The following is a 23,999-nucleotide window of genomic DNA, read 5'->3' on the forward strand; positions in this document are numbered from 1 at the left end:
TGGAGAAATGGCAAAACTGAAAATTCACCATTAGCCTTTCCTATTACTGAATAACTTTATAACAACCAACCAACTCTAGAAGTCTGTAAGATGTGATCCATTAAACACATGCAGAAAAGTTTCTTGATTATTTCATTTTTCTTCAATTATTTTAAATTAAATTAAAATATGAGTTTCCTCTAAATTCTGCCTGATTCAACCACATACACATCTGTGTTGTGCAATGTGATCTGATTACCAGAGATAAAGTAGTCAGTATGAAAAATGTTATTCAGTATTTCATAGAACACACTCACTCTGCAAGAATTTAATAAGAGAAAAACATCTTCAGGATGCTACTCATTATGAGGTAATAACTCAGAGAATTAGTAACACTTGACTTCTGCCATGTAGCTCTAGGGATGCTTTGTTTAATTCACATTCACCGTAATTTGTTGCTCAATTATACCCCTGATCACTAGGAACTGCAGTCCTTTTGGTCAAAAAGCAAGCCAAATGTCTGACTGTCTGCAGACTAAGCTACAGAAGATAGAGAGGTTAGTTTTGACAACTATACACCATCACCATCATCTTACTATAAAGGCTGAAATGTTAATGAAAATGGGCTAATATGATTACGAAGTGGCTAAGTGCTATGCAGAAGACTGTTACCCTTTAGACCTCATCAAAAGAGACTATTAGAACAAGACTATAACAAACTGTGAGATTGTTATGACAGAAAAAAGTAAAGAATGAGTAAATAAGTCTTCACTTAGGCTAGTTACAGAATAAATACTGGTTACCAACCTTTTATACATGTTTTCTCTACTTATGTTCCTATCCCTGAAAAATTTTATAAAATGCTAATGAAATCATGTTCAAAAAGATGACAAAACCAAAAAGGCCGACTTCCAAACAAATAAAATAAACAGAAGCCAAGATATACAATAGTACATGAAGCTTCAACAGTTACATACATAAAACCTTGCTTTCATTGAAAAGAATTAACTTCCCAGAGTTATTTTCCTTCCACGGAGTTTAACAAAGTAGATCTGGTTTACTTGATGTCTAAAAACTGAATCTCCCAATGATGCTGGTTAATGTATTCATCTCGCTTTGCTCTAACTTACCAATACAACTACATATTCAGCCCACATTTATTCTCATCACCATCAAATATAATTACAACAATATATCTACATAGAATCTAGCCATATGTCTTTCTCCGCACAGAAAACCCAGTCATTGAACAAACTTTTTCCAGCTAAGATCCTGGGGTCCTAAGTGAAAAATGGCTAGTATTCAAATGGTACTAAACTCAGGAGGCATGCAAAACACTGCATTGTAATATTTATTAGTGCCATTAGTATGCTGAAATTTTACTTGTATTACATAATCAGAAATCTACACAATCTAGAAATTAATAGTAAAATTTCTGTGGCCTTGTTAACACTAACTACATTGCTGTTCCTTCTCGCATCATGAAAATGTCATTATATTTTTTTTAATTTAATTTTTTATACAGTAAATATAGCAAGGCCTGCACACTATCAAGGAGAATGATATACATAAGATATACTGATTATAGGGCAATAATAATGATATAAAAAAATCTGATTTACAGTCTTTGTATTCATCACACTGGGATAAGATACGCAATTAATCCCTTCAAGAAATAGTGGATAATTAAATTTTAAAATTATAGTGTATAGAAGTGTTATGCCACTCAATTGTCATTCCTAAGGATCAGAGAGTTGAGGTAGAAATGAATTCATGCACTGACCCACGATCTTAATGACAGGGAGACATTCATAAATGTGAAATGTGGCATCTAATGCCATTCAGCGGTCTACATCCAATGCACTTAAGTGAGTTCCATGAGGAACTGATCACAATGATGGTGGAAAATGGTGGGCTGTTGGGTTCAAGGCATAGCAGCTAGTTGACCAACTGGTAGGGAGTTACAGGAAGTATTACTGGGCTCAATTTAACAGAGCTATTTAACATCTCATTAACAAGTTGGACTATGGGACTGAATGTACCCTGAGAGACTTAGTGAATGGTATCAAATTTGGAGGATGGCATTCAGAAATACCTTGACAGGCTGGCAAAATGGGTTGACAGGAATTTCACAAAGTTGAGCAATAGTAAAGAGTAAATTCTAAGTTCTGCAATGGAACAGTTCAGGCAAGGCACTGACTGGCTAGAAGACGGCTTTGCAGGAAAGGTCTTGGGGATATCCGAGAACAAGTGGAACATCTGTGTACCCTTGTGGCAAAGATGAGGTATCTGCATTCTGGGCTACATCAAGAATGTTGGGGGAATTCAACATTCCGCTTTATTTGATGTTTGTGAGGCTGTATTTAGAGCATAAGGTCCCGGTTCAGACTCCCCAGTACAAGAAAGACATTGATATATTGGAGCAAGGCTGGTGGAGGGCCATGAATAAGAAGGGAGGGCTGGAGTACATGATATATGAGGAGACGGTGAGAGAAACAGTTTGTTCAGCCTTAAGAAGAGGAAGCTTAACAGGAATCTCATTGCTGCTTTTAGTTACCATCATGAGAGCAAAGCTCATTGCAGTGATGCACAACAAAAAACCAAAAAGCAACAGTCACAAATTGTAATAAAAGAAATTCTGACTTGACAGTAGAAAAACCTTTTTCACACTGAAGTGGGTCATTGGGACAGGTTATTCAAAGATGATGTAGAATCTCCATCCTTGAAGACAATCAAAACCCAGCTGGGCAAAGTCCTAAGCATCCCAATGCAATCTGAACGTAACTTGAATATACATCACAGTTTTGAAACCAACATGAAAAATGAAGTGTAAAAGCCCAGGTTGAAAAACTCCTTTTAGCTTGAATATTCTGTCCAGCTACTACAGCTTTTTTCTTGGAAAAAATGATCAGACAAGTAATTAAAAAACCCATCCAAACAACCTACTCTCCTACAGAATTTGACTTCTCTGCCAAGAAGCTAAATCGGGGCAGTCAGGCTTTCAAACTTGGTAACAGCTTTCAGAGTGCATTAGTCTTGCTTGCAAATGTTTCGTCTCTGGCACAGCTCAAAGGAAGATATCCATGCTTACTTCATTAAACCTATCAGCAGTGTTTGACACTGAAGATCACCATGTGCTGCTGACTTGCCTGGGAGACTGGCAGAAATGACTCAGTCACCCTGAACTGGATAGGTCAACTCCTATCAGTCAGCTTCAAGACAATTCTGATGGGTGGTTTCTTTTCAGACCTGGAAGCCTTTACTTGTGGATGGGTTCTACCTCTTGATATGTTTAACACAAAACTTTGAGATCTTGAGACAACACACTTTGTCAGTAGCAATAGAAGCTAGCAGATTCCTTATTTTATTTCATTCCTGCAAACACAGATGGACTAAAGACCTAAGGCTCTTGTGAAAAAAAGAAACCAAAAAAGGACATATTGTTAAAAAATTGCCTGGAATGAAAGAAATAAAGGTGTAGTACTGCGTAAAAGAGGAAAAAAAAGATACTGAAGACCAAAACCGCTGAGAGATTTGATGAGGTATATGTATATCTTACTTGTGGCTGTGCCAGAAAGGAGATGGTTTATCAGGAAGATTAGTACACTCTGAATGCCATATGCAAGTCTGAAGAGCTGGCTGAAACTAATTTACTTAGGCCGTCCTGATTCTTCACTGAGCATCAATCCACAAACAGTGCCATCCACTGTCCATACATACACACCACCACCACCTTTGCTTTCCTGTTTTTCAGTTGTACATTGACGTTATTACCTATGTGGTCACTTTCCATCTGTAATATTGCAAACATTGTAGCTGAGGATGATATGAATGACTTAAAAAAATCACTTAGGTTTATCATTCTCAAGTTTTTTATATCATACTTCAAAAATTTGGAGTTTAAAGGATAAGCACATAAGGAGAAGTTCTGCTTAGCAAGATTATTTATATCTTTAAAAAAAAACCCCTTACTTAAGTGAAAATGGGAAGATTTTATCTTTTTTACATTCCATTAAGGTTTTTTGTATACAAATTCTGAAAATATCAAATCATCACCTGCTCAAGTCTTTGGCAAAAGCATGATTTTTTCCTTTAGGTTACATTTTTGTAGCTGAATTTTCGCTGCAGCACATGTACAATACACACTGTCTTGAGAAAATGAAACAGTATGAATACAGGGCTCATAATAAAAAAAAGAAAAAAAAGCTTATCGATACTTGTTTCATACTCTATACTCTTCACAGTACAAGTCCTCGGCTTTCAGTTTCTTTTCAATTTTTGGTAGTTCACAGAAAACATATCTAGTAATTAAAAAGCAACATTTTAATGTAGGTTGTGAATCTATTTACAACATTAAATAAAAACACCTATATACTCTGAGAAAATAAATTAAGTGTCCAATACTAAAGTACCAGCCTATAAACTGAACTCACAGATCACTAAATAAATGTTTTTTTTAAAAAACGTAAAATGGATTTATATCAATGTGTTAGGAATTTACTATTCCATGATAGCATCTAACCTCTATAATCATGCCATTTTATTTCTAAAACAAAGTAAGTTTTCTAACAGTAATTTTCCATAAAATGCCTATCCCTGGAAGAATTCCTTTTATTATCCCTCCGAAGACACAATATTGTAAATAAGAGCTGGGAAATTAAGTGGTATTCCGATATTATAAATTGCCCTTTACTTACATAACTAGCAAATCCACTTTAATCTCACATGTTTACTGCTATTAAACAGAAATTACAAACCTGTATTTTATATTAATGAACACTGATAAAATTATTTTTGTCTTTTTTCTCACACACAAACACAGACATTTGGCTTATACCAAGCAATTGTTCCCTCTATGTCTTTTATCTGTCACTTAATTCTATTTTATTTATAAGAACTTAATGTTGCAAGGCTGTTTTTCATTAATACTACACACATTTTTTTATATAATAAAATCTTCAATATACATTACTGTGCTTAGTCTTACTGGTGGCTTTGCAGTTGCAGTTTTTGCAAACTAGAAGTGCTACCATAATTACTACCTTCCTGTTTTTAAATTGTGTAACAGAAAGAATTTATTAAAATTTGAGAAATTGTAGCTTAAATGTCATACCTTTCCATTAAATTCATGTTTCTAGAACATTAAAATCAGGAGGTTAAACAATAGGACCAAATAAACAACAATATACTTACTGGTTAATTGTGAAACTTAGTAACAGATTCTTTAACCTTCAGTCATGTGAAATAACACCTACAGGCTAAACATGGGAGCCAGAAAGGAAGTCAGAGGTTTCTCCTCTGTCACTATAGGAAAATAACTTCTACTTTCTAATGAAGTTCAAAAAGGATCTGCTTCAGGTTTTCTGATTCTACAGGAAATTCTCTGTTGTGTTGTTGATGCACTCTGCCATCAACTTTGTTGATACCAGTTACTTGACTGGAAAAACCACTGAAGCCACTAATGTCCTTAGTTCCAAAACTGAAGTCTAGGCTCTGAGACTGTTCACTTTCACAATAAAATCATGTAACTCAGTTATTAAGTGTTCATCTTCAAGCAATGGTTTCTGATTGAAAGGAACTTGATCTTTTCCTTGATTGCCTGATGAATGCATCTGTGTACCCTTGTCTGAAACACCATAAGGAAACAAGGCTTATACACTTGCCTGCCTTCATTCCTAAAGAATGTGCATCTGTTGGTCATTTTCAACTGAATTTGAGAAAAAGGCAGATTTCAAGCATAAACAGCTGCCTTCATGTTTTATGGAAGTAACGGAGAACAGAGCCGGTGCTTCAATCCGGAGGTTTGTCTCTCATGTTACTAGACACCAAATATCTTATTAAATAGCAGCAGAAAAAAGTTTAATTTTTATACTAATCAACCAGAAAACAAACAAAAAAAACCCCTACAGGGTATCAGTCTTTGTTAGTTTGGATACTTGGAACATAGTGCAATGTGTTTTTCCATTTTCACTTTGTGGGTTTTTTCATGTAGTAGCATTATCTTCCAGTGGTTAGGCTGCAAATTTTATACAGCTTTAGAGAGTCCTTTTGAAAACACAAGAACCATGACAATATTTATGATCTCCCTTAAAAACACATATCCTTTCCTTGGAAAAACATGATCCTAAATGATAATTTTAATCAGCCAGCTTGTAGCTTGCAAGAAAGGAAGACACCATAATAGCTCATTCAATGGTTACCCTGTGAACTACTCTGTCTCTGAGACTGGGACTCTGAAGTAAAGTTAATATACATCTCTAAAGCAGTAAATTAGACAGGGATTGAGAAAACAAGGGAATAGATCGGAAAAAGAAACTCAAAAATACAGGCTAAAGGAAACAGTGCTAGATACTACAGAGGATTACAGAATCCCCTCTTATAACAAGCATTTAAAAAAAAATGGAATTTTTTTCCATCCTCTGCTAGGTAATAAACAATATTTACATTATATCATTTTCTAGATGCCTAATAAAAGGTTGTTGTCCCATTGAGTTATTCATGGTACAAACCCAGCATGAAAAATACAGTTTGATAATTGAACACCAGCCCCCAATATCAGGGTAATTCAAAGAGCCTTAATTTGGTTTTAAACCCATGCTCCCTAAACACTGGTGAAGAGAATGAGACACTTCAGCAATTCAAAAAGTTTAAGTTCTGGAAGACATGCTGAATACCTACAGAATACTGAATACAGGGATGTAGGTGTATTTCCATTCCTCTTCGGAGTTCAGACACTTAAATCAAAACTACAAAAGTTATATATCAGATTGCTGAAAATGCACACCAGGAAATTATTTTCTGAAGACTAAAACCTGCTTTCAGGAAGGTCCCCTTAAATAATATTGCCATCTTTTGCATATTTATTTAGAATACAAGCTCAAGAGGTGATGATTTTCTAAATTTCTCTTTCCAGTACACAAAATTTCAAGTCTACAACTTTCACTTCCCAGATGCACATCCTGATAATCCAACTGCAAAGCTACCTTTGCCCAGTAGGCCACACAAGTTAAGAACACAGTTAAGGCTTCAGAAGAACTTCTGACATAAGGTACCCTACCTCCAGTCTACTGGGAACAGCCTTCAGTTAGTAGTCAGCTGATTTGCATTTAGCCTCTCCAAAGTATGAAGCCTAATCTGTGACTTCAAGCAGAAAAGGTCATACAAACATCTCAGCTAAAGCTGCTTTCAGAGGAACTGTTTTGGTAATCAGAACAAATATTTTGGTCAGAAATGCTTAGCCCTGTCGTTGGCTAAACATTGGTGCTAAACACACCATCAGGCAAGCTTTCCTTGCTGATAAAACTGAAGAATATTTAATATTATAAAAGAGCAAGAGCTTATAGCGTTCCACTTGCCAGAAGCAAAAAGACAAATACGATAAAACATGGCAAAATAATCACCTAATTCCTACCGAATGATGACCTCATAAAGAACAAGTTAAGGAATATCAAATGGGGACAAAAAATCTAGACTTAACCAATTTGTTAATGGCAATTTATTGATTACCTCTGCAAATATATTTTAATATTTCCACCCAATATAAATTTGTTATTACTGCCTAATGGGACATTGTACAATAGATGCAAAATTTTTCTATTGCTACTAAAGGATCATTTTTTTTCTCATTTAAGCTGAAAAATATTTCATTTCTATCTGATGACAGGGAAAAATGAAAAATGACAATCTAAAGAGATGCAAGTCTGTTAAAACCCAGTAATTCCCTCAACAAAATTTACACCCAAAGCCCTGAACGTTGTATAGTGTTGACAGGCACAGTGTTGTCAATGGGCAACACACAGTTGACGTTTCTGTTATAAAGATTCCTTTGTCAGATAACAGTAGACAGAAGAGTTTGGGAAATCTCATAAAATCTTAAACACGTAACTCACTGATTTCTTACGATACAAGGGAACTTATTTTACTTTTTTAAATTAAAGTGATGGATGTTATACAATTTTAGTGCACTGTCTGAATTCTTCATAGTGGATGAACAACTGGATGACCAAAAGCCTTCAGAAGCTATCAAATAAAATATTAAAACTTGATTGTTGTCCTGAATAATAATATTCTAATATATCTTAAATATGCCTAAAGGCATACTAGAATCTCATAAAATAATCATGACTTAAAAAGATTTTAGGTAGAAGGCTGAAGCACACTAAAACTTCACTTTTGTGGATTTTTAAAGATAGTATCTCTCTGTAAGTAGTTGTCTCACTCTAAAATATTTACATATTGAAATTTGAGTATTTTGTGATGATTTTATATACGTCTAGACTGCAAATTTTTAATAGTATTGCATTATTTAAGGTAAGCATTGCCATAATTTAGAGACAAAATGGACTCTCTGACACCACCATTACCTTTAGGTTTTATTATTTGCTAAAAAAACATATCTTCTAGCTCAAGCAGAAGTTACACATTTCATGCAGAAATCACTTTCTGAATTTCATGGACTATATTACACAGGAGATTAAATCAACTTCTAGTAATTTGTTCCTCTGACCTTTACCTATTAATCTAAAACCCAGTGAATTAAATGAAGGACACACAAATTAGAAAGGCATGAGATGAGTTAGTAAAACATAGTATAAAAAAATATAAAAAAAATCAGCTAATACATGTCCACTTCCTGTGAAAAATATTTTCCAATCATACCATACAAAGCTGCAATTTAAAAGTATAATGTGCTCATTCCTTTGAGACTTTTTTAACAGGAAAAAATATTATATAGGATATTCTAATAAGGTCTGGGTGTAAACTTTATAAGTACATTCTCTAGAAGGTTTTTTGCCAAGTGTTACTGCCCTCCTCCCAAAAACCCACCTGATGAACATCACTGCAAGAGAAATCCACTGACATGAAAAAATGGCACATCTAGAGGAAAAGTAAATAACATCAGAGAAAAAGTGAGCATGAGCAGTAGATAGGAGCGAAGAAAAAGGATATTAATAGACCTGCTTCTGGAACTAAGAATGTATGTTTTCAACTTCTATGGGAAAAAGGTTTATCAAATTCTGGCTACCAATATCAATAAAAGTATGCATGCACCTTTCTCTAAATAGTTTTAGCTGAGAAGATACAAAATACAAAACACTAGTATCACATTAATACATCAGCAATAGGACAGTAAGTAAAGCCAGGGCATAACTTATTTTTTCTAAAGTTTTAAATGTAGTCCACCACTCTTTTCTAATTAAGTATACAATGCTTAGCCTTGAAACAGAAAACTTGGATCATAGAGTGTGTCCCCAAATTTTATGCAATGACACTTATAAGGAAAGGAAACTAAGTTCAAAGCTTTGGGATTTTTTAGAACACCTCTAAAATACTATTATAAAAAGGGGGCTGCAGTGGCCACACTCAGTGGAGCACATGGGAGTGGGAGTGTGCATGGGGGCACACACCAGCCTCATATGCACGACCTAGCACAAACCCAGCCTTGCACAGAGCCTTGCACCCTAACTCTTTAGCAGGGATGTTCCTTGTACAAGCCCTTGCACACTAACTCCCTAGCAGGAAATTCTCATTGCATGGGGCTTTCCTCACTCTTTCCCTTAAATTAAAAAAGAAAAAAATATTCAGGAAATAATATTTCATTCCCTAAATCATGGGCTTAATAATACAGCTGTCATTAAGACAAATCTTACATGGAAATAACAGGAAAGAAATTCTATCTGAACAATTATTGAAAAAAATGAAAGACCTGCTAAATTTAGAAGGCCTAATACCTACAGATATTTTCCAGAACACCTGGGTATGTCCAAACAACTTACGCAGAAGTAGTTCTTTCTTTCATATTATAATGAGATGCAGAGCGAGACAAAATTTTTAAAATGTTCATGTGATAATGGAAAAACCAATGGGTGTCTTAAGCACATAAGACAGGCAAGAAAATATTGTACCCTTTGATTTAGTTTTACATTGGTTTTAGTGCAGAATACTAAGTATTGCCAACTAGGCAAAATCCTCAGTAATATGCTTATGACCAATGAAATAGGCATCAAAACCTAACTTTAAAGACATATTCTTCCACCAAATGGTGATTACACAGGAATTTAACAGTATGTCATGCTTGCTTCGAGGCAGTCAAGAGTTTTCATTGCACAGACATTTCTATGGTGTATTTTATGTTTTAACATTGTCATACATTGTGCAGAACTGTTGTACTTACTGCAGTACACATTTGTTTAAAAAGTCTTTCATCATACAAAAAATCACCAAATAAAACTAGTCTGGATCCTAATCAGGCTAATGACATTAGCTCTTGATTAAGGTATGACATACTTCTATTATCAAACTGAAAACAAATCAATATTCATTCTTGCTATCAAGATCTTGACATCACCCTTTACAGAAACATGGGTGAAGAGTAATCTTTAAAAATGAAAAATCTTGCTTTCCAACACAAGCATGCAAACTGCTAAATATACATTAAAAGATACGATCACAAATGTGTGAAAAGCTAAATTATATGTCTACCATCACATTACAATTAAGGCAGGCTTTATTACCACATCAGAATCCTATGTTTTTTTCAGGTAAGAGGCCCAACAGAAATTCCATTGGAAGTCTAGAACTACATAGTTCTCAGGAGAAATTCCCTTCTTTATATGCATCTCCTCAACTTACACCCATCAGAGACCAAAATTTACAACTAAAATAAGCATTTTATTTGTAATGTATCCACAGAATCAGAGTGTAACTATTTAACATAAGACTTCCATAAGCCAGCCTTCAGCACATTGTGACTTCATACAGAACTTTATAACTTCATCTTATCTGACATGTATTTTATCTAAGAAACGAAGTTATCAGAGAGTAGTAAATTTTCCAGAAAAATTATTTAACTATGCTATGAAAATGAAAAGCTATGCCAAAGTGCTTATATGAATGTCAAGTATATAAAAGAATTAACTACTGCTGGGAAGAACCACTCAGTCTATCACAGCAGTTTTTCTATGACATTATCTAGAAATTTTATCAACGCACCAATAGTATTGTTCGCTACGGTCTTTTTTGGCATTGCAATAATTGTTATTTAAAGTGGTTAGGAAAACTTCATGAAAGAAACAAAATCTCTCTGACCCCTTCAAAGCCTTACCAGATAATTTCAGTTAAACATCGACTAAGTGTATATATTAAACTGGAAATATCAGTTAAGAAAAGAAGGAAAACTTCTATTTCCTTGGTATGGATTTCAGCACTCTCAGCCTGCAGTAAGGCAACAATTGTCTTTAGCACATTGGTATAAAAGGTTGGGGAGCACAGCCATAGGAAAAAAATCATACTGGGTTAGTGATCAGGTCCTCCCTCTGAGGAGACACATTCAGTTCCTTTTCTGTTTCTGCACTCCTTTTTCTAGTGCAAATGCCACTGTGCTACATCTCTTGTCTTTTTCATCCACTGAAAGCTTCCAATGTCATTTAAGTTACAGCAGTGACAAGAAGAGACTGTGAGACAAGGGACAGCAACCCGAGGTTGACAGCTAGAGACACAGTCAGCTGCTTCAATTCCTTGAAGCATTCATTGCATGTTTGGCAGCAGCACTCGCTGCATACTTGCAGCAGACCATATAACAAGAATTAGCCGCAGCTAATCCCAGCTAATAAGCATGTGTTGCTGCTACCCAAGCCCTGATGCAGGCTTACTCAATTGTATTTATAAAGTCAATCTTACATTTACGACGTAGTTCACTAATATAACCAGAACTATACGGTGTTATAAAGCTTTTCTGATGGTCAGAAGGGAGTTGCAGTATTTATTATCCCCTTACACCTTCAGAAAAGCAGCAAACCTATTAAAGCAAAAACCCTCAAATGCCTTTTTCTTTGCCCAAATGGAGAGTAAATTAGTCATCACTAATTTGTCTGACCTTAGTAGTAGCAAAGCCATAGAGTGACCACAAACCACCATATTATGGAAGTAGTAGTAGAATCATGGGAAAACTCAGGTTGGAAATGACCTGAGGAAGACTCCAATTCAACCTCCTTCTCCAGGCAAGATTATGTCAGAACAAGTTGCTCAGGGCTTTTTCCATTTGGGTCTTGAAAACCTCCAAGAAGACTGCATAACATCAGGGAAACTTGATGCACTGCTTAACTATCTTCATTGTGAAAAAGCTTTTCACCATCCTAAACACCTTGTTTCAACACACATCTCCTGTCCTCCTATCACTAGAGAGAACAGACTGGCTTTATCTTCCTGACAGCTTTCTCACAGCTCTTGGGTCACTAGGTCTGTTAGGACCTAATACGATCAGGTATCCTGGTAGCTTTCTCTTCTCCATGCTGAAATACAGTTTCCCTCAGCCTCTCCTCCTGGAACATGTGCTCCAGAACCTGCCTTGATGGCTCTTCACTGAACTCACTCCAGGTATCCTGCAGCATTCTCATCCAACTAATAGGAAGAATACTAACATGAAGGCTGCAGCCCACATAGAGGATAGATGCACATAGAAAATGCTGACTTTAGATAATTCCCTATTCAGCAAGTTGACAGCTCAAAATCTTGTTCAGAGATAATTGTTATCAACTACTGTCTAATAATTTGTTCAGAATTCCTATATTTGCAGTAAAAAAAATAAATCTCAAAACCAAAATAGGCCCTCTTCATTCAGAGAAACACTAGATAAAGATACCCATATATTCAGAGTACTGCAGGATTTTAACCTGTATGAAATCTGTAAACAGTTCACAAAGTTTAAAATAGTTTCATTCCAATGCAAGAATTGAAATAATTAGACAACTATTTTATTATATAGAATATTTTATTTTATTGTATAGAATATTTTATTTATTAGTTCATAAAAAAGTGATTAGGAGTCTTGAAACAGCATGGTCATAATGTTTTAAAATCAATTTACATTTACCTTCCCTAGTTATGAAACTTAAAACCTTCCAAGGTCTTTTTCTGCATAAAATATCATGAATCAAATTAACTGATTTAAGACAAGAATTGTTAATCAAAAACCTGAAACAGAATCTAGCCAATAATTTACTTATTATCCATTTTAAGTCATATGACTGAATTATAAGAGAAGATTTACTGAAGAGTCAAATGTGTAACAGATTTTCATAGATAAAACAGCATGATTTCTTCATACTTAGGATATTAAGCACATCATATCATCTTAGCACTGATGAGAAATACCAATCTTTTACCACATTTGCAAAAATAAATAAAGGCTGATTTTAAAGTATTTAAAAAAAACAAGAGTAGTATGATTAAGCCATGTAAGTTATAGCCAGAAAACATAATATGAAATAGAAGCTTTTTGAAGACATTATGGTCTTAAGCATTAGTAGTTTTGCTGTATATTCTGCTTTTTCATTATACTATCAAAGTGGCCATTACAGTAAACACAAGCATGGGATTGGAAAAGAACACAACTTTATGAGGAGAAATAAAAACCTCCTTGCATTGAAGCTTTTTGTGTTTGAGCCTAATGCAAATCAAGTGTCTCATCAATCCAGTTGCATGACTGCGTATTGGCACAAAGGAGGAGGTGCAAATATGAAGCAGAAGCAGGCAGGGCTGTAGCAGCAACAACTTTTGTGAGCTTACACTGTTACCAAACCCTGTGTCAAGGTTGCACTGCGATGGAAAAAAAAAGGTGCTGAGCTGCTTTTAATCTAGGTTTAACCAGGGCCCCACTCTAATTCACTGCAAGGCCATGCAAAAGCTCATACTGCACAAAGAATAAATGCCCAGGGACAAAGACCACACCTTTCAATTGTGGTACAATTTTATGCTGCTTTAAATGCTTGTGGAATTACTCTGCTAGAACTCAATTTTATAATTGGTTTTAAATGAATTAAGACCATGATGTTGCCAAGGTACATTCCCACCCACACAACTTGGACTAACATCTTCCTGCTTCCCTTCTCCTTGCGTATTTTAACTTAAGAGCTGTTAGAATTGAGCCAACCTTCTCTGCATTTGAAGAAAAAGCAATGCCAGTGGAAAAGGGGAGATGGAAGAATGCAGTCAGGAGAGGGAGAAGGGCAAAACAGATGAGGTTTGTGGAAGCAGAAGCTTTGCTTGCCTAAATCCCAAAGACTGCAGTTCAATGCTGTTAGCTTCAACAGGTTGGAGTATTTTTCAGCAGGATCAAGTCCCTGATCGGCCAACACTGTACAAATGTGGACACAATAAGGGGTAGCAGTACTAAACAGACTGAAAGAGGAAGAAGATAGAACTGCTTTCCAGAGCAGTGACAGTCTAAATTGTCTCATAGTGTTCACTGAAGTATACTTGTAGATTGTATGCAATTGCTATTGTTAAACTGGAGCAGTTCCTCCAAGACGGAAGTGCTAAATTCTTGATAAGGATTTATCAAAACATTCCTTTAACTTGACACCCATTTATGCCAAAACACACTACCTTTTCCAATAAATTAGCTATTATAATTGAAAGATACTTCTTTCTTGTAAACAATTCTTTCCTATAGCCTCAAAATCAGATTAGAAACTTTTACTGCTACAAGGTAAATAATAAAAGCAGCTTCAGTTACACATGTGGATGACTATAAATAGAATGTCAAATTAAAAGTTTCGGAATGTAAACAAATCACATTTTCTCTATGGTTAAAATTAAACTCTTGCTATGAGTTATTATCAAATGGTACAGTGTAAAAAAGCCCTTCACAACACACATTACTGATCATGGCTTGAAAGAGGAGTTTAAACAACAAAGACTAAGAACTAATCCCAATACATACAGACCATAGCCTCCTAAATGAGGAACAGAAGAATGAAAATCCAGAAGCGCAATCCAAATAACCATTTTTCTGCTTATGAGCAGTTATACTTCTTTCAGGAGATGAAAGTTGGGCTCTGGCACATAGCTAAGACTCTCATAGGTTGAACAATTGCTTTGGTTTTAGAAATACAGTAATTCTTAGCATTACAGAAATACAGTAATTCTTACCATTACTTCCTTTCTAGGGCCATCTAGTAGACAATTTCGCTCTATCCCTGTGGCCTATTCCTAGTGGCAGTTTCTGACTGATTTCATGGAATACAGATGAATGTAATAGTAATATTTTTTATATAAAATCTGCTGGTTTATACTCTAAGATGGGTAGAAAATCCAAACTCAGTACTCTGGCCAGAGGAGTTCAAATTCACATGCTACAGAACGATACTTCAACTTACATGGTAAAAGTGTTATTAACAGAGGACCTGTAGAGGAAAGATAAACTCCATCTTTCGTGCTGAAGTTCTGCTGTTTTGCAGTAAGGAAATCAAGGTTCAGGTAAAACAGAAAACAAAGAAAAAAAAAGAAAGAGAAAAAGAAAGAACAATCTTTCATAGCTTTATGGGCTATGGGCTCAGAACTCAGGAGGGATGACTTAAGTTCTAATTCCACTCCATATCATCAGGTCCATTCTAGCAAGCAATGATGGACATAAAATTCCAAAGAACAAAGTTTTCAAAACTCCTGCATGAATTACATATGCACTAAAATATATTGCCTAGTGAGTTTCCTACCTTGCCACTTTCTAGCCCTATGAATCCTAACTCTCTGCTGCATGGTAACAGCACTTTGAAAAGACATGCAGATTTTTCCCTCTGTGTAGATTTTTCCATCCCAGTAATTTTATAAATTCTTGGTTAAGAATCTGTTAAAAAGTGGCAGATAGACTAGAATTCCCTTTCCACAGTTTTCTTTGAGTAATAGAATGAATCCTATCCTTGAAAAAGTGCTTTTATCACTAGTGCATTACAGAAAATGGGGACACTAACACTTTATTCTCTTATGTACAGTTGCAAAAAATAGGAAAAATATAATCTGGAGAGGATCAGAAGGGAAGAGAAATATCTCCCTGCAGCCTACATTCACGTTCAGACATTTTTCTACTTGCCAGTCTATATATTAATTTTTAATTTTATTCCTAATTCTACATGCAGTACCTTTGAGCTATCAGTACATAACTTGGCATTCTTGATTCTACTTGGAGGACATAATAATTAAAATGTAAATGTCACAATACCTAGCTTGTTAGTAGAAGACCTTTACTGAATCTTGTTACTGTAGAGGACCTTTATTGAATCTTGCTCTTAACCTCAACCACTATATAAATTTACAGTTTTGGAATAACTTAAACTGAAAGACTTTCTTCAGGAATATTTTTGGTGAATATTTATTAAGTACTGTATTTCAATAAGGAAATTTTAGATTTAGTGAGACCTGAGACAAGTCTTCAGTATTGGAAGTACTTAATTTCTGCACTTACTACTGGCTGTGAAAGCAGGAACTTTCATGAAAAACAGTTTAATAAAACACTGCAAAAGCAACATCATAGAATTCTGGAACCTTTACTACAACATTTACAGTCATAGATGTGTAATGGTAATCTGTTAAGACTCCACACTAAGAGTTTAAGACTAACTGCACGCTTGCACCAAAAGCTATTCATTAGTACCTTGTTGTTTGACCTGGAGATGCCAAACACGTTCGCTTACAACCCTATGCCTTGTCATGCTGCTAACAAAAAGAATTACCATGTCCTAACTATATTTTCCTGCTGTGCTTTCAACCTTCCAGTCAACTCCTAATCCTTTCAATGAGAACTTCATCAATGATGTCAACCTCTGACATGTGAGCACTTAATAAATCTGAAGCTCCATTTAACCAGTTGTTGGAAAAGAGAAGAGGGACACAGACTTTTGCGCAGACAGAGAGGCAGCGAGATAGATATTCCTTACTCTACACTGATTTTTTTTTGCACATTGACTGGAAATGATTCTAGTGTCTGCCTATCCTCACCTGGAGCTTTTGCAAAACATAGTGGTCCTGGGAGATCTGTAGTGTCAGGGCTAACAGTTTCACTGCTTCCTACCCAGTTATGAGTAGAGCCTGAGCAGCAGGTCAGAACACTGCAAACTTGACCTCTGACAAGGCCAAGGGGGCAGGCAGGGGGGCAGATGGGCAAGGCAGAGATGGCCCGGAGAGGTCAGGGAATTACTGAAGTTGGCAGGTTTCACAGCTTAGTGAGGAAAACCCATGACTGATCTGATCTAGTGCTAGTGACAGGCCTACTTCAAATGGGAAGTTGGGTTAGATGATCTACAGAGGTCCTTGCCAAAGAAAGTAACTTCTGTGATTCAACAAGTAGCTCCAAAGGCAGCCACTTTACCCGTGAATTAACCTTCTGCTCATGTTTAGGAAGTCAGAAATGCAGCCATAAAAGTTAATACTCTATAAATATTTAAAAGGAAACCTACATTCTGATTAAACTCATAGCTAGTTATGTTCACAAGTCACAGATCCTTTTAAAAAATTAAATATATATTTCTCCAACTCCATTGAAACTGCTGATTCTTCTAGACAAAATTAAGTGTCTTTTACATATCAAGGTGAAAACAAATATGTGCAAATATCCATTACTTGAATTTTGTTCAGAGAAGAGGAAACATCTTTTAAAAATTAATCCTTAAAGTTGCTGAAGTATTATAGTCTATTCCATTGATCTCTAGAATAAAAAACAAACCAAACAATCTTTAAAACAAAGGAGTTTTGTTGTTGTGTTTGCCTTGTGTTTTTCCAACTAAGGTGAAACATATTTTAGTCTTACTAATGAGAAGAAAGTTCTTTAAGTGCACAATTTTTGCTCTACTTAAAATTTGTTTAAAGATGGACTTGTTTGGGTTTTTAAGAGAATGCTCTTACAGATAACAAGACCAGAGAGACTGCTCCAAGAAGACCACTTCAGGAAAAGGGAAATAATGTATTTCTTAATTTCTGTTGGAATAGTATATAGATTCCAAAAAACCCCTTGAGAACTCAAGACTTTGCTAACACCTTGAACAGTGTCCAAATAAAGAAAAATACAATTCAAGAGTTTTTTTTATTCCTAAATTCTGACAAAGGTAGGCAAATAAAACAATATAAAGCAATTTTATACTAATATTTTAACTCATAAACCTCTAAATTTGTTAGAAATTGTGACTGTTATCTTAAAATAAAGTTCACTGGATCAACTCCTCTTTGTCTTTGAACTACGAGTTGGAGAACTAATGTTTGTTTCCAGTTTAGTATTGTCCTAGACGGTGTGGAAGTTTTTTATTATTTTTCAAGCCTATTTTAAAAACTAGTGTATTTTCCAGATCTTTGCCATCCTATGTAAGATTGACATCAAATTTTTAACACATTGTACCAGTGTATGGAAACACTTTCGAGTATTACTGCAGTACCACTTCACAGCATATTGCTAAATGCAAGGCAGTGAGCCTCGCACACAAGCCCATAGGCTAGCAGTTTAATAGGATGGCACCAAAGCAATGCACTTGGTAGTCGAGGCATCACAATTACCACAGGCACAGAGTTATCTTCTGATAATACTTCTGTAAATTCTGAAGGTAATTTCAGCAACCAGCATAACCCAGAGAAGGTATTACTATAACTTGCACACCTTCATGACATGCTTTTTCTTCAGCTCTAACTGGCTATGCTTCTTGGACACGTTAAGGTAAGCTAATTAATGTCACCTCTATGCTAGCAGCAAACGTACCACGCTGTTTTTCATCATGGCTCTAATAGTGAATCCGTCGCAGGCCTGCTGCTTGTTCTTCTTCTCCCGCTGCCGGGGGCACCTGTCATCTGCGGGCTTCGAGGGGCCCGAGCCCGCCTTGTCCACTACCATCTCCCCACCGGCGCCCGCGACGGACCAGAGGAGAAATACGGACTGGAAAAAACAAGCGAACATCAGCGCCCCGTACCCAGCCAGTTAGAAGACGGCAGCAGCTCTATCTCCGCTCTCTTCAAGATCAGCGACACACCCCCACACCCCTCCCGCGCCTTCCTTCCCCCCTCCAGGACCCCTTCTGCATCATCCCAGCTCGTCCCCCCCTACTCCACCGTGTCCAGCCCTTCATCACCACCTGCTGTCCTTGTCCCCCGGGGGCTTCTCCCCCCCGCCCGCCGCTGTGCCCCCGCCGGCTGCGGCCCTGCGGTCCCTCCCTCACGGGGTTCGTTGGGCACCGGCCGCCGCGGGCGGTCCCCCGGACACGCGACCGTTGCCAGGCAACGCGTCAACAACCCGCCTGGGAAGCGCGAAGGGAGCCGCAGAGAGACCCAGCTGCCCCGCCCGGCTGTGCCCGCCCTCAGTGCGCCGAAGACCGAGGCGACAGACGGCAATTAGCAAGAAAGTCATTAGCGAAAGTGAGGGCTGGAGGGGCGGGGGGGGGAGAGGTGATCACGTGGGCAGAGTAGGGGCCGGTGTGAAGTGGCGAACTACGTTACCCAGGGGGCCCCGCGCGCGCTTCACGGAGGCGCATGCGCATTCCGCGCCGTCACGCCCCGCCCGCAGTCTCGCGACTCCACCGGTCGGCTGCCGGGGAAGCGCTCGAGCGGGAGGGCGCGGCCGGCACGTGCGCGCGCGTGTACGCGCCCCCCTTCTCCACCCCCGCCGCCATGATCGGTGAGTGAGCGCGTCAGGGAGCGAGCCCGGATGAGGGTCCGCCCTTTCCTGCCCGCCCCTTCTCTGCCTTTGCTGCCCCTGCCGCTCTCTCTGCGGCCTCGGGGGGCAGCGGGGGCCGGGGCGCCTCCCTTTGATTCCCCTCCCTCCCCGCCCACCTCCCCCGGCGCTTCGGCGGGGCAGGAGCGCCTCGGATGGCGGCGGGCGCGCGCCTCTGGACGAGCCGGCGCTGCCTTCGGTGCTGCGCGCACCGGTCACAGCGCATGGTGCGCCCGTCGGGGCCGCGCGGGGACACGGGGGGCAAAGGGCCGAGAGGGGTCAGTGCCCACCTGTGGGAGAGCGGGCCTGGCCAAGGCCTTGTCACTGAGGTTATTTTTAAATTAATTTTTATTCCTCCTCGGTATATCGACTGTGAATACCTTTGGACGAGGTTTTATGTGATCTGCGAACTTTTTTGCCCTTGCCAACATTTATAAAAACGAGTTATTGGTCGGGCGTGGTGGTTGCTGGTGGTGGCATGACAAAGAAGCAACTTGGGCCGGACAGTGTTGGCAGGTTGACCCTGTGGTCCTTGAGCATGGTTCCTGTGCCCGTCCAGTGCTAGTGCAACACGTGAATCTCTTGTTCCAGCAGTGGCTTTTCTCCTGTTCCTTGTAAGATGAATCTCTACCTGGGGAGTTCACAAATGACACATTTCATCTTGCATTTACTTTCTCAATATCGAAAGTAAAGACCTATAAAACATAGTGGATGCATGTGTAATCTAACAATTCCTTGCCGTCCTCAGACTTGCTGTTTCATCATCACTGTAGGTGTCATAATTGCTGTCTATGTAAGACCCAATCAAATTGAAAACCATGCATTTTTTGTTAAAATATTTATTGTTTTTAAATTGAACATCTCAAAAGTGACCTAGAATCCTATGGGTTTTTCAGTTAGATACTTTTTTTTCTTAGCAGCACATGACCATAAGTTTGTGGCTAATGTTCTTTTTCTATCAGCTTTGTTAAAGCTAAAAAGAAAGTTAAAAGCAGTTAGTTTTCAGTATCTATAAATACTTATGCAAATAGTCTCTTCCTAGTTGTGGAATTTTGCTTCCTGGACTTTCTTGTCATTTGGGCTATTTTTGCCTTTTGTAGATGAGAATATTTTAAATTAAAGGCTTGGCTTAAGGAAAGCACAGAGGGTTAGGTATTCTGCTATTTTTTAATTTTGCAGTGTTGTCTGCTGATATGGTGTATTGCTGTAGTATATAAAATACACGCGTTAACAGAACTACAGTGTGTGTTTGCTTTTGTATGCTTCAGAAAAGTAAGTTGAGTGCACCTGAGGGACAGCCTATGTGGTTACAGAGTGGATGCCTCTAGCCCTCACACTGAAATCTAAATATTTACTTATGCTCATGAATATAAATGTTATATGACTGATGAATGATAATTTTATTTTCGCTGTGGCAGATGGAAATGTTTGTGAATATTGATTATAAAATGTACATACTAATTAGTTGCAAATTTATAAATGAAGCTTTACATGAGTTGCAACCTGCCGTGGTTTAACCCCATCAGGCAACTAAGTACCATGCTGCCTTCCCCGGGGGGGTGGGGAGGAGAGTCGAGGGGGTGGGGGTGGGGGAAAAAGAAAGTAAAACTTGTGGGTTGAGGAAAGAACAGTTCAATAATTGAACCAAAGTAAAATACAATAGTAATGCTGTTAAGGCTAATGATGATGATAATTGTAATGAAAAGGAGAGAGAGGAATGAAGCCCGAGAGAAACAAATGGATGCACAATACAGCTGCTCACTGCCACTGACTGATGCCCAGCCCATCCTCCAGGCCAGCTCCCACCAGTTCATATACTGATGTTCTGTGGTATGGAATATCCTTGTGGCCAGTTCAGGTCAGCTGTCCTGGTCACACTCTCTCTGAGCTTCTTGTGCACCTACTCTTGGGCAGACCACGGGAAACTGAAAGGTCCTTGACTTAGGGTCAGCACTGCTTAGCAACAACTAAATATCAGTGTATTACCAACATTATTCTCATAGGAAAGTCAAAACACAGCATCGTACCATTCTTCTAAGAATTAACTCTATCCCAGCCAAAATCAGGGCAATGCACTCCCCCACTTCCCAAAAATACAAGAATTGTCTTCAAAGTGTATGACGTAGAGACCTAGTCTAATTTCTTGCTTTTTGAAAAGTCTCCTCTAAACACTTCTGAGCTGGGAATACCATGGCAAAATTTGGGGCTGGAGGGGAAAGGTGAGATAATTTGTGTCATCTGTGCCCAGTTTTTTTTACCTGTGTGTTTAAGAGAACTTTCCGATGAAGCACATGGTATATTTTCCAAAATATTTTAAAGTATCATATCTCTGGAAATGCTTTATGTTCTCTTGAGTTAATGCTATAATGTAACTGTGCAACACATGATAACATGATAGTTAATTCCTTTAATCAATTTTTATTTTCATTTCCCTTCTTTCTCACCAATGTATCTCACCAGGTCCCATGGACTTGTACACATTCAGATTCTTTAAATGGTAATTTGAATCCAGACTGAGCTAGTTAAGTAACTTGAGTTATCAAAACCTCCACTTAATTAGAGACATGGGAGGTTTTGGGTTTCTTTGTGGCAGGGGTTTTTATGTTTATTTTATTTATTTAATACCCTATATTTGCTTACCATTGGATCATCTGAAAACCAGTGTTGGCACAAGGGCAGTGACAACCCACAATTGGATTGGCTGAGCTGATTCTTAGTCAACAGTCCTGGCAATGATGTTACCTTTCAGAGCACCTCCTCTTGAGTTTTCAAGAAGTACTACGGTGAAAAAAAAACAAAACCAAAACTGATTTTAAAGAAAGATGATACCAGGGCAGCTTCATGGAATTTTTCAGGAAATACCTCTCAAAGAGCAAAAAAACGCAGGAGAAGTCCCCAAACTGTTTTAAAAATGTAGAAGATGGGCTCTGTATAGTTAACATTGTCAGGTCAGCGTTTCTGTGGTGATTGGGAGATGCAGGTGGTGGTAAAGACAGGAAGCGAAGGGCTTTGACAGTGAAATATGATTTGTGTGGCAGTAATCAAGTTAAAGGGGAATGGGAGCCTGAGCGAAAGTTTTAGCTATTTGGATGACCGATCACTCCTCTGTGTTGCACCTTTTTTCAGTGTTGGTAATCTACTTTCTGCATAAATATTTCTCCTTGTTGTGAAAATAACCTTGAGGAAGCAAAATAAGAAGAAACCCTTTCAGAATTTCCCTGAATATATTTAGACTAGAAAACAATGATGCTAGCATAGCAACCAAAGGAAGAGTATTTTGGGACCTTTCTACTTAGATGTTTTGGTCTTATGCTGCAATTTTGGGTTTCTTTCTTTTGTTGTCATCTTGGTGTTCTATTTCAGTGTATGTAATGCTATGGACAGTTCCACTACAATATGTACTTTAATTGAAAAAATAACTCGTCGTAGTTCACTTACTTCACGAGCATGTGGAATAATCTTTCCAATGTTTAGTTTGATTAAACAAAACCTAAACCTCAGACTGTCAAAGGCTACTTGTATTCCATATGCGACCTGTTTTGCTCAAGTTGTTTTGAGCCTTTTTTCATCTGTTAGGGGAGCTGTGTGGTACTGTGTGTACAGAATTGCATCATGAAGCATTGTGTGTTTTACTGGATTTGTATTTTATTGATTATTTTCCTACCAAATGCTTTGTTATGACTATCAGCCAGGTTTTATGAAGTTAGTATCATTTGAAGAAGATTATCTTCAAAAGACAGTTGGGTTTTGTTAGATATACATGAGCATTCTGGATTTCTTTGTTTCCATGAACAGAGATGGGAAGACTTTTTTCTTGGATTTCTTTTTGAAAGAAAAGTAGCAAGGGGGAGGAAAAGTGGGAGTTTCTTTGCTTTTTTTTCGGTATTTTTGGTTAATTGTTTTGGGTTTTTTTAATGAATACAGTATTATAATATTGAGGCACGTTGGAAACTAATTAAGCAATGGCTAAGGGAGTTCTGATGAGTGTGCTGAGTTTTTCAGGTAGGGCCCTACAGATAGAGTATTGATCTGACAATTTCTTAAAATTATTTCCCATGTATATTTACATGTAATGTGTAAACATAGTATCAATTACCGAAAGCTTTGGTCCACCCTATCTGTGAGGTGAGAATAAAGTTAAGAATTTCAAATTCCACTTGTTCCCAGAAAAAAGTTAGGAAAAGACGTATGCTAACAAAACACGAAAATTTAGAAAATATTTTAGAAAGAATAACCACAAATACTACTACTTAAGAGTCCTTGCCAAAGTAATGTGTGTGTCTTTTGTAGATACATTGGAAGCCAAAGACATTATTTGATTCTGTTGTGATAATATTGCCTCAAGAGGCAAAGTAGATTTCTTAATTGGAACCACATATATCCTCATTTACTGAAATAAATTAATTGGATTACCATACACTGTATCATGAAACTGTCAGTTGTGTCAACGGTCAGGCCACAGAAGCAAATAATACTGAGAATGGTGCAGGCCTTCCAAGTTGTTATATTCAGGAGAAGCCCAAGGGAGAGTAAAACCTTTAGTGAGAACTTTGTTACT

At 37.6% G+C, this 23,999-nt stretch overlaps 2 protein-coding genes across 3 annotated transcripts in view; one reads left to right on the plus strand and one right to left on the minus strand.

The window, feature by feature from the left end:
* Positions 1-18,991, minus strand: part of PACRG (parkin coregulated) — a 232,809-nt gene extending 213,818 nt beyond the window's left edge. The window contains exons 1-2 of the mRNA XM_027687004.1: positions 18,867-18,991; positions 18,497-18,670 (exon numbers count right to left, since the gene is read on the minus strand). Of these exons, the coding sequence (XP_027542805.1) occupies positions 18,497-18,628 (132 nt within the window). The 5' untranslated portion in view covers positions 18,629-18,670; positions 18,867-18,991. The remainder of the gene's footprint in view (positions 1-18,496; positions 18,671-18,866) is intronic.
* A 63-nt stretch (positions 18,992-19,054) lies between these two features.
* PRKN (parkin RBR E3 ubiquitin protein ligase) overlaps positions 19,055-23,999 on the plus strand; it is a 726,716-nt gene continuing 721,771 nt past the window's right edge. The window contains exon 1 of one of the 2 annotated variants that reach the window (XM_027686963.1): positions 19,055-19,146. In XM_027686963.1, coding sequence (XP_027542764.1) covers position 19,146 — 1 coding nt within the window. In that variant the 5' untranslated portion in view covers positions 19,055-19,145. Of the gene's footprint in view, positions 19,147-19,316; positions 19,406-23,999 lie in introns of those variants that run through there. The other variant, XM_027686956.1, reaches the window with a different exon arrangement.

This window comes from Neopelma chrysocephalum, unplaced genomic scaffold, assembly GCF_003984885.1.
Source record: "Neopelma chrysocephalum unplaced genomic scaffold, ASM398488v2 Primary Assembly neopelma1_23, whole genome shotgun sequence".
NCBI classification, from domain to species: domain Eukaryota; kingdom Metazoa; phylum Chordata; class Aves; order Passeriformes; family Pipridae; genus Neopelma; species Neopelma chrysocephalum.